This window comes from Oncorhynchus gorbuscha, unplaced genomic scaffold, assembly GCF_021184085.1.
Source record: "Oncorhynchus gorbuscha isolate QuinsamMale2020 ecotype Even-year unplaced genomic scaffold, OgorEven_v1.0 Un_scaffold_1054, whole genome shotgun sequence".
NCBI lineage: Eukaryota > Metazoa > Chordata > Actinopteri > Salmoniformes > Salmonidae > Oncorhynchus > Oncorhynchus gorbuscha.
The window spans coordinates 87,935-99,197 of record NW_025745954.1 but is presented as its reverse complement, the minus strand read 5'-3'; the positions used below and the strand labels follow the sequence as shown (position 1 = coordinate 99,197).

Sequence of the window (11,263 nt, the reverse complement as noted above, 5' to 3'; positions counted from 1 at the left end):
AATATATTTCATATGTTGACAGCTTTGCACACTCTTGGCATTAGGTGTGTCCAACCTTGTGACTGGTAATATATATGTACCACAACAGTTACCACATGATAAAAGCATCTCTGCACTGCCTTTTGCAAAATAAGAGTATTAAGGAAACAAACACATGAAGATAAGAAGTCATAAACTCTATGTCGTCAGGAAGCAGCAGAGAGAGAGAGAGAGAGAGAGAGAGAGAGAGAGAGAGAGAGAGAGAGAGAGAGAGAGAGAGAGGAGAGAGAGAGAGAGAGAGAGAGAGAGACGGAGAGAGAGATGGAGAGACAGACAGACAGATAGACAGAGAGACAGAGAGAGAGAGAGAGAGAGAAGAGAGAGAGACAGAGAGAGAGAGAGATGCAGGGAGAGAGAGAGAGAGAGAGAGAGAGAGAGAGAGAGAGAGAGAGAGAGAGAGAGAGAGAGAGAGAGAGAGAGAGAGGGAGGGAGGGAGAGGGAGGGAGGGAGGGAGAGAGAGATGCAGGGACGAGACAGGACAGAGGGAGGGAGGGAGAGAGCTGGAGGGAGAGAGAGAGATGGAGGGAGAGAGAGAGAGAGACAGAGAGAGGAGAGAGACAGGAGAGAGACAGAGAGAGGAGAGAGAGAGAGAGAGAGAGAGAGAGAGAGAGAGAAAGAGGGAGAGAGAGTATCTAACAGGCAGTGGCCTAACAGACATTGTGACAGTGACAGATCTAACCATATTCAGCTTAGACTCCTCCCCCACTCTCCCTCTCTCCTCCTCTCTCTTAATGTCCCTCCATCCCTCTCTTTTCTCTCTCCCCTTCCCCCCTGTCTCCCTCCCTCTCTTTTCTCTCATTCGCTCCTTCCTTCCTCCCCCTCACTCCCTCTCTCCCCCTTCCTCCCCCATCCCCCCTCTGCTCCCCCTCCCTCCCTCCCCGCTCTGCTCTCTCCCTCTCTCTCTCTCTCTCTCTCTCTCTCTCTCTCTCTCTCTCCTCCATGTTCAGCCTACATGTACTCTTCATGGAGCTCCACCTCCCAACCCAGACTGACTCACATGGAGCAACACAACATATCACCAAGACTGTGACAATCTATTTCTACACCAGTACTGTATCACTCCACAGGCTACTAGTGGACTGTCTGTCTGGCAACTGTCTACTTCCCTTTGCCTGGCTGCTGAGGGGCTACTGTAAAGCCCTGTGGACTGTGGGACAAGCCGTGTTGGACAGTTGGATATTGGTCTCTTTCTTTAGTGCATAACTGTATGGATTAACTGCTGTTCTGTACCATGGCGTTCCTGACACTCCAGGAGGATTTCAACCATGGTAAGAGAGATAGACGGCTGTAATATCAAGTTACAGACTAAGTTGAACAAGGCAGAAGAACAGTATAAGTGCGGAGGGACTCTGGTTGAAGTGTTCTATGGGCATATAGGAGAGTCTAAGAGACATGACAGGTTTGTTGGCTGGGCAAGATCCTGTGACTGTCTGTTTCAGCCGAATAGCAATTTAGTTTTTGACGATTGTAGATGAACAACGAGCGCTAGAGATCTCTGTATGTCTCTTCTTTTCACTCTCTGTGGTGAGATATGGTGAGCTGGAAGCATGAGTTGAGGCTGAGGCAGGCAGAAAGACAGACAGGCAGACAAGCAGGCACTCAGAAAGACAGGCATATGCAGGCAGGCTTGTGATGAGCTTCCTTTGTGATTATGCCCGCTGTCATCATCACAGCCGCATATAACGTGACAGACGGGTGTAAACAGAATTTTCACGTCTCCTTGGAGACACGGCAGTCAGAAACCACTCTTCACACTCTGAGGACAGAGAACGTTCTGTGCAGATGAACTAACACGGGAATGAAGTCCCAAATAGACCCCTATGCCCTAGGGTGCTATTTGTAATGCATCCCGGGACTCAGACAGGGATGTCTCAGCCCGTAAAGCACAGCACACCCATATAAAGTGGTTCTGTGGTAACAGTGTAGACACAGGTGTGTTGTCCCTGTGTGCATTAGGATCGAGTTTAAATGTGATATCAAAGTCACGACAGCTTTGTTTTGTCAAATCCAGCTCCCACTATCTATGGTGCTATTCATACTGACCATCTGTATGGTGATACTTCATACTGACCATCTGTGTGGTGCTACTTCATACTGACCATCTGTGTGGTGATACTTCATACTGACCATCTGTATGGTGCTACTTCATACTGACCATCTGTGTGGTGCTACTTCATACTGACCATCTGTATGGTGCTACTTCATACTGACCATCTGTGTGGTGCTACTTCATACTGACCATCTGTGTGGTGCTACTTCATACTGACCATCTGTATGGTGCTACTTCATACTGACCATCTGTATGGTGATACTTCATACTGACCATCTGTGTGGTGATACTTCATACTGACCATCTGTATGGTTCTACTTCATACTGACCATCTGTATGGTGCTACTTCATACTGACCATCTGTGTGGTGCTACTTCATACTGACCATCTGTATGGTGCTACTTCATACTGACCATCTGTATGGTGCTACTTCATACTGACCATCTGTGTGGTGATACTTCATACTGACCATCTGTATGGTGATACTTCATACTGACCATCTGTATGGTGCTACTTCATACTGACCATCTGTATGGTGCTACTTCATACTGACCATCTGTATGGTGCTACTTCATACTGACCATCTCTATGGTGCTACCTCATACACCATCTGTATGGTGATACATACTGACCATCTGTATAGTGCTACGGCTTCAGTTTCAACAGATCAACATTAGTTACATTAGTTACATTAGGTACATTAGTTACATAAGCCAGTGTGATGGATATCCTATTACTTCAGCTCCCCTCAGCAGGTTGACATAATGAATATACAATATGAATGTTCTTTGAGGGGGAGTCTAAGGGACTCAACAAATTATACTGTAGACTAACCTTGGGGGGGGGGTAAAGTGTACCCCGCCAAAACCCAGACGAAGCCGGGCCAATTGTGCGTCGCCCTATGGGACTCCCAATCACAGCTGGATGTGATACAGTCTGGAATCGAACCAGGGACTGTAGTGATACCTCTTGCACTGAGATGCAGTGCCTTAGACCACAGGTATTGATCTATACCACAGGTATTGATCTATGTCTTACTGTAGTGATTGATCTATATATTACTGTAGTGATTGGTCTATATATTACTGTAGTGATTGGTCTATATATCACTGTAGTGATTGGTCTATATATTACTGTAGTTATTGAGCTATATATTACTGTAGTTATTGATCTATATATTACTGTAGTTATTGGTCTATATATTACTGTAGTCATTGGTCTATATATTACTATAGTGATTGATCTATATATTACCATAGTGATTGATCTATATATTACTGTCGTGATTCATCTATATATTACTGTCGTGATTCATCTATATATTACTGTCGTGATTAATCTATATATTACTGTAGTTATTGATCTATGTCATAGTTATTGATTTATGTGTGAACGTAGGCAATTTGTACCATTGGTCAGAATTCCATTCAGCTACTTTCCTTTACACCTTCATATGGAACTGTCATAGAGAAGCTGATCTGTAGCCTGCTCCTTGGACATGGTCTCAAAATGCTCACCTCACCATGTCTGTTGCATAATAGACTGGCATCCCTCCAGTCTCTCCATCCCACTAGTCGACATCATCATCCCAGGCTGGGTCAGGTAACGTTCTGCAGCATTCTCAGCCACACGGCTCTTCACATGGTCTGCTGGCCCTGCTGATGGACACTGCAGTTGATGGGAGCAACCTACCATATTGCTCCTGCTGCTTCCGCGTCCGGCCTCTTCCGGTCCTCTCATTAAACTGGCCGATTCTGTTGCTCGTTCATTCATCAACATATCCCACATATCCTCCTTCCCCTCCGCTCTCCCCTGCTCTGGTGCTGCCTATGCTGATGTTGTTACATCACACTGGCTCACAGACTGACTGGTGAAGCTTCTGCATAGCAGACAAGGACCCCAGACCTGCAGAATCTATCGGAATATCTCTGGATCCGAATATTTTGGCTATTCTGTTTTATTTCTGTGTGATTTTTATTCCTTTATTCGGAATATTATTTTCGGAAGGATGTAGGTAGATCGCAGTGCGAGAGATTCCACATACCGCCAGTCGGGGAAAAAAAAGAAGATAAAAAAAAACAAGCAGAAAAAGGCGACAAGCCCTGCGCATCATGACAGATGGACTATCTAAATCCTCGTGCAGCACCAGTAACCTTTCCGAGGGACTTTTACCTCTAACGCGGCTAATAACCCAGTACTGTGTACCATAATCTGAAAATAGCATTTAGGCCAAACTCAGAAAACACTGCATTGCTGCTGAAGGATGAAAAACAACGGCAGGACCTCCGCAGTCCTTCGCAAGCAGAAGAATTTCCAAAACAAGTGTGTCTGTCTTGTCTGACTGACTTGCTTGGAAGTTGACACAAATATTAGTATCTCTCTTCAGTGTTGGTTTTGAATATTTATTTTGAAAATACAAATATAATCCTCCGTCTCAGCAACTGTGTGTGACATATGGTCCAAACGTAACAGGCACTGACTACACCTGTGCCCAGTCAATAACAGGTAAAATACACGCGAGAGAAATACAGAAAACTATAGGTCATGATTAAATGATTGATTGAATTTGATGTGAAGATAAGCTTATACCGCCTATCGATCTGTGTTTTACTTTAAGTTTAATACATCGGTATTTCATTGAGCAGTCAGACTCAACCGCATAGTCTCTGTGTTTACTATAAATATAAGATATAGGCTTTATATATATATATATATAGGCTCAATATGATTGTCAATTAGGCTATAGGCTTTATATAGGCCTATAGGCTGAACATGACAGGTTGTCAATTTTAGACCTACGTCTAAAAACAATGACCTTCTGAATGAACATAATCCTAACTATCATCAGTTGAATAATGAATTGGTGTTAACTGTTGTTAATGGATGTTAATGGTTTTTTAAGTGTTTTAATGACTGTTACTTAATGTTGAACTGTTTTTGAGGTTTCCCCAGGCTGCTTTGATCCTCCATTCAATAGTGATGGCGGCCTGTTAGTGTTTTTCCTTTGTATTGGGGCTATCTATTTAGGATAAGATTCTGCCTGGCTGGCTGTCAATAACTTCAGGGCCCACAGCGTAAAATAAGTGTATTCGGACACTAAGACTATATTAAAAAAAAAACATAACAAAAAAACACAGTCAGTAAAATAACATCAAACAAACATTAGAAGATAGAATCTCCCTAAATATTTGTTTTTTATTCCGATATTTTGAATTTACCGCCCGATTCCCCATCGTCTCCGTTCTCCACGTCTGTTGAATGACGCGGACGCTGACGCGGGCAGCCAGTCTGAATGGCGATGGTAACAGACTCGCAGCGCGGCGCGGACTTAGCGCAGCCCGACCTTATATCGCTTTGAAAAATCATCGCTATATCAAATGAAACGGACGAGAACAGTAAGTGATTCAATACTCTTTTTTGTTGTTGTTGTTTTTTGTTTGGTTGGATAAGTGTATTGTTATGTGGGAAGGTCGTATTATGTTTTTAAACGGCAGGTTTATGTGACATTTTCGTCGTCGGGTTTTCGACGTCGGCTTTGTGTTAGGAGGGGAGCAGGATCTGATGTTGTATGGCTCAGAGGGACGACCACGGAGCCGAATAAAGCTGACTAGCGACGGCCTTGTGCGCTTAACCAGCTCCACTCAAGACCCTCTGGCCAACAACAGGGCGCCTTTGTTCATGTCACGGGGATTGTTGGACATTTATCTCTCTTTATTAACCAAATATGTGGATAAAACGTTTATATCGATAACGTTATAATGGAAGAAGCCTTCGGCTGAATATCAACGATATTTAATTTTCTCCCTGTAAGGTTAGGATAATGCGAACAGTCAACTAGGGGGTCGGTTCCCCGAATTATCACCGGAGTCGGAGGTTCACGACTTTAATGGGGGGGGGGATCACATGGTTAACTTGGCTAGCAGTGGCTATCTGGAGAAAGTTCATCGTAATAACGTGGTTATCTTCACACAAAATAACCTATAGTCGGTAATACGGCGAGTATGTTTTGTTGGCAAGCTGCTCTCGCCATGTTATTGACATTTAAACATTTCGGAGTGTTTTTCTGGTTCCGTTTTGGATAGAAAGTGTGTCGCTAGTTAGCGAATGATGCTACAGTAGCGAGTTTACCAGCCGACTCAACTCCACGATTTACTACGGAGTTGAGCGGCGCTTAACATTTATTTATTGTATTTTTTTTAAGGAAAAAAAGTAGCTTTTGTCTATTTGTCCCTAGATGACAAAAGCGATTTGTTTTTACGTTTATGCTGTCTCTCAGTCCTCTCATGCAATGAGACATTAAATCATTAAAATGCACATTAAAAAAGACAGCAAGTACTTTTTTGACACAATAATAGTACACTTTGTTTTTTAACTTGTTATTATTGTTTATGCCTTATAGACAGCTGTGGTGTCATTTGACAAGGAGCCGATTTAATAAATTAACTTCACTTGCTGCAGCAGAGGGGTGAGGACCAAAAGGCTAGAGTGGCGCTGCCTCAGTGGAGCAGGAGAGGAGCAGCTGCGTTTAGCCAGGCAGGGCACACAAACACGGAAGTCACTAAATCCCGAGTGACGCAGTGGTCTAAGAGTGACGTAGGGAGCAGCTCGCTGAGACACTGCAGTACCTGGTTCGAAACCAGGCTGCATCACATCCGGCCATGATTGGGAGTACCATAGAGCGGCGCACAATTGGCCCAGCGTCATCTGGGTTTGGCCTGGGTAACACTATTCGTTGGGTGCTCAAAGAGGTATTTTTATAAAAACTGGCATTTTATGTGAGGTCGGAGGTCCAGTCCATCCACATTTAAGCCAGGTGTACATTTGTGGCCAAAAGTTTTGAGAATGACACAAATATTAATTTACACAAAGTTTGCTGCTTCAGTGTCTTTAGATATTTTTGTCAGATGTTACTATGGAATACTGAAGTATAATTACAAGCATTTCATAAGTGTCAAAGGCTTTTATTGACAATTACACGAAGTTGATGCAAAGAGTCAATATTTGTAGTGTTGACCCTTTTTTTTCAAGATCTCTGCAATCCTCCCTGGCATGCTGTCAATTCACTTCTGGGCCACATCCTGACTGATGGCAGCCCATTCTTGCATAATCAATACTTGGAGTTTGTCAGAATTTGTGGGGTTTTGTTTGTCCACCCGCCTCTTGAGGATTGACCACAAGTTCTCAATGGGATTAAGGTCTGGGGAGTTTCCTGGCCATGGACCCCAAATATTGGTGTTTTGTTCCCCGAGCCACTTAGTTATCACTTTTGCCTTATGGCAAGGTGCTCCATCATGCTGGAAAAGGCATTGTTCGTCACCAAACTGTTCCTGGATGGTTGGGAGAAGTTACTCTCGGAGGATGTGTTGGTACCATTCTTTATCCATGGCTGTGAGTGAGCCCACTCCCTTGGCTGAGAAGCAACCCCACACATGAATGGTCTCAGGATGCTTTACTGTTGGCATGACACAGGGACTGATGGTAGCGCTCACCTTGTCTTCTCCGGACAAGCTTTTTTCCGGATGCCCCAAACAATCGGAAAGGGGATTCATCAGAGAAAATGACTTTACCCCAGTCCTCAGCAGTCCAATCCCTGTACCTTTTGCAGAATATCAGTCTGTCCCTTATGTTTTTCCTGGAGAGAAGTGGCTTCTTTGCTGCCCTTCTTGACGCCAGGCCATCTTCCAAAAGTCTTTGCCTCACTGTGCGTGCAGATGCAATCACACCTGCCTGCTGCCATTCCTGAGCAAGCTGATCCCGCAGCTGAATCAACTTTAGGAGACATTCCTGGTGCTGGCTGGGCTTTCTTGGGTGCCCTGAAGCCTTCTTCACAACAATTGAACCACTCTCCTTGAAGTTCTTGATGATCCAATCTTACTGGCAGCAATATCCTTGCCTGTGAAGCCCTTATATGTAAAGCAATGATGAGGGCACGTGTTTCCTTGCAGGTAACCATGGTTGACAGAGGAAGAACAATGATTCCAAGCACCACCCTCCTTTTGAAGCTTCCAGTCTGTTATTCGAACTCAAACAGCATGAGAGTGATCTCCAGCCTTGTCCTCGTCAACACTCACACCTGTGTCAACAAGAGAATCACTGACATGATGTCAGCTGGTCCTTTTGTGGCAGGGCTGAAATGCAGTGGAAATGTTTTTGGGGGATTCAGTTAATTTGCATGGCAAAGAGGGACTTTGCAAATAATTGCAATTCATCTGATCACTCTTCATAACATTCTGGAGTATATGCAAATTGCCATCATACAAACTGAGGCAGCAGACTTGGTGAAAATTAATATTTGTGTCATTCTCCAAACCTTTGGCCACGACTGTACACTACATTATTTTTCCCCCGATTTAGCAGTCCCCAGACTGGTCTCATCGATTAGACGTAAAAGTAAATCCGGGACACTCAAATTAGTATGATGTGTTACGTTTGGTATTGTTACTTACATAAGATAGGTTACTTATGGCATAAATTTAAAGGAGCGTGGTTGGGTGAGTGTATAACGCAAACTTATAACAACCCAAAGGTTGCATTTGAGCTAATTCGGACTTTGCAACTACTTACTACTTTTTTTATAGCTATTTTGCAACCACTTAGCATGTTAGCTAACCTTTCCCCTAAAGCTAACGTTAGCCACTTAGCAAAAAATGATCAAAACAAATTGGAATATCCATATTTTTAGCAAATTTGTAACATATATTGTACGAATTGCAATTCGTAACATTGTACTAATTGCAATTTGTAACATATCATATGAAATGTATGATGGACATCCACAAATTAATGCATATCATACTAAGTGGAGTGTCTCGGATTTGCGTACAGAATTAATGTGAAATACTCTGACACCACGTTGTTGTCCCAGACTAGTTTTTGAGATCGGATATGAAATCCCCATGTCGTTGCCTACTTGAGGCGCGCGGCTGTCACCAACGCTCGTTTAATGAGAGCGGGTCAGAGACGCAATCTGTGGTTTTCCAATCCAACCTTTGAGCAGTCCTAGACATCCCAATATTTTCAAACGTTTGATTTTAACGGCACGAACTCTGCAACGCTCTTGTAGTGCGAGATGTGCAACGACAAGTTTTGACTGAGAACGGTGATTATCAATGGCCAATGAGAGCTCGCTAGAGAAGCCAGTAAGATATTGACGTTGTTTCAAATCACCCAGAATGTGTCGTCTCGAGCAGGAGCCATGACTACAACTAGTATGCATTTGTATTTGCCTTTAAACCAAAGCCAAAGTGTCAAATCGGCCGACGTTAATAACAACCAATGTAATTCAATAAAAAAATGTTGGCTAGATATTTCAACTCTGTTCGTAAAGTGTGAATCATCATGTACATGTCAATTTTTTAATTTTAATTTTACCAGGCAAGTCAGTTAAAAACATATTCTTATTTTCAATGACGGCCTGGGAACAGTGGGTTAACTGCCTGTTCAGGGGCAGAACGACAGATTTGTACCTTGTCAGCTCGGGGTTTGAACTCGCAACCTTTCGGTTACTAGTCCAACACTCTAACCACTAGGCTACCCTGCCGCTCCAGCGGGAAAATTTGCATATTGTTTTTATGCAGATTTTTTAAAGAATATTTGTGTGGAAAATCTGTCGCCAATTGGATGAAAAAACCTAGTTTGAAACTTTTTGAAATGTATTAGCTAACATTTCTCTCCATGTATTTGTATTTTGGGTCATCATTAATTGGCCAGTGACAGTCGTTCAGTCAGTTTGACGTCAGGCTATTAAAACGGCTGAATGGAACCGTGTCCAGTCAACCAGCCATGGCAGTGTTACTATTGTCTGATTGTTGTCTGATTGCTGACCTCAAGCATTGTGTTGTTTCTGTTTCAGGTTACCCCTATGTAAAATGGAGGATAGTTTTGATTGCGACTGTGGTGAGCTTGAGCCACCCGATTGTTGAGGGCCAGACTACTCTGTGAAGACTAAAAGGCAAGACACCATTTTTGGATGAGCGGTGGTTTCAACAGGAAGAAGATTTGAGTAAATACACACAAAAAAAAAACAAAAAAAATTGAATTTAAAATTGTAGTTCATTTTGGCGCAATTGTAATCAATGCAGCTACACAGGATGAGTCTATCACTGAATGTATCTGCACTGTGAGGATGCAACAAGATGCTGTTGTAGTTTTTGAATTGGCCTCTTGAGTTCATTCCATTATTGCTGGCTGTTAAACACTATAAACGTTTAAAAACGGTTTAATAACCGGAGGAACGGCAAAAACAACCAACAACAACAAAACAGATTTTGAAAAAGTCATTCATATTAGGCCTGGAAAAAGTTGCTCCATTTGTCAAACAAACATGACTTTCTACTCTGGTTGTGAGTCCGAGAGCCGTGTGATTCTGTGAGGGTTAGACAGGGGGAAACAGTAGTCTTCTGTGAGGGTTATACCATCCACATTTCTATTTTCACAATGTTACACACCAGGCAAGACCTCCTATAGCTTATTTCCAGTCAGTTTGTCCATTTTGTATTGAACAACCCCCAAAGTCAATCGCAAACTTAGTCAAAACACCAAATCCAAGATGGCGGAGAAGTTTGAGTCTCTGATGAACATCCACGGGTTTGACCTGGGCCCACGTTACATGGACCTGAAGCCTCTGGGCTACGGAGGGAACGGCCTGGTGTTCTCAGCCATCGACACGGACTGCGACAAACGAGTGGCGGTGAAGAAGATCATTCTGACGGATCCTCAGAGCGTCAAACACGCCCTGAGAGAGATCAAGATCATCAGGAGGCTGGACCACGACAACACCGTCAAGGTAACGCAGGAAATGCAGTAACGAACTGTACAATACTTTTTATTGGCCATTCGTATGGAAATGTAGCTCCTAGCACTGCAGACAGTGGAATGGGTCAGCTCCTAGCACTGCAGACAGTGGAATGGGTCAGCTCCTAGCACTGCAGACAGTGGAATGGGTCAGCTCCTAACACTGCAGACAGTGGAATGGGTCAGCTCCTAGCACTGCAGGCAGTGGAATGGGTCAGCTCCTAGCACTGCAGGCAGTGGAATGGGTCAGCTCCTAGCACTGCAGACAGTGGAATGGGTCAGCTCCTAGCACTGCAGACAGTGGAATGGGTCAGCTCCTAGCACTGCAGACAGTGGAATGGGTCAGCTCCTAGCACTGCAGACAGTGGAATGGGTCAGCTC

The 11,263-nt window shown here is 43.7% G+C and overlaps 1 protein-coding gene across 3 annotated transcripts in view; it reads left to right on the top strand.

Annotated features, from left to right (window-relative positions):
- The first annotated feature begins 1,028 nt into the window (after positions 1-1,028).
- LOC124021112 (mitogen-activated protein kinase 6-like) overlaps positions 1,029-11,263 on the top strand; it is a 36,379-nt gene continuing 26,144 nt past the window's right edge. The window contains exons 1-2 of one of the 3 annotated variants that reach the window (XM_046336439.1): positions 1,029-1,307; positions 9,942-10,874. In XM_046336439.1, the coding sequence (XP_046192395.1) occupies positions 10,638-10,874 (237 nt within the window). In that variant the 5' untranslated portion in view covers positions 1,029-1,307; positions 9,942-10,637. Of the gene's footprint in view, positions 1,308-3,959; positions 4,595-5,327; positions 5,485-9,941; positions 10,875-11,263 lie in introns of those variants that run through there. The other 2 variants (XM_046336440.1, XM_046336438.1) reach the window with 2 other exon arrangements.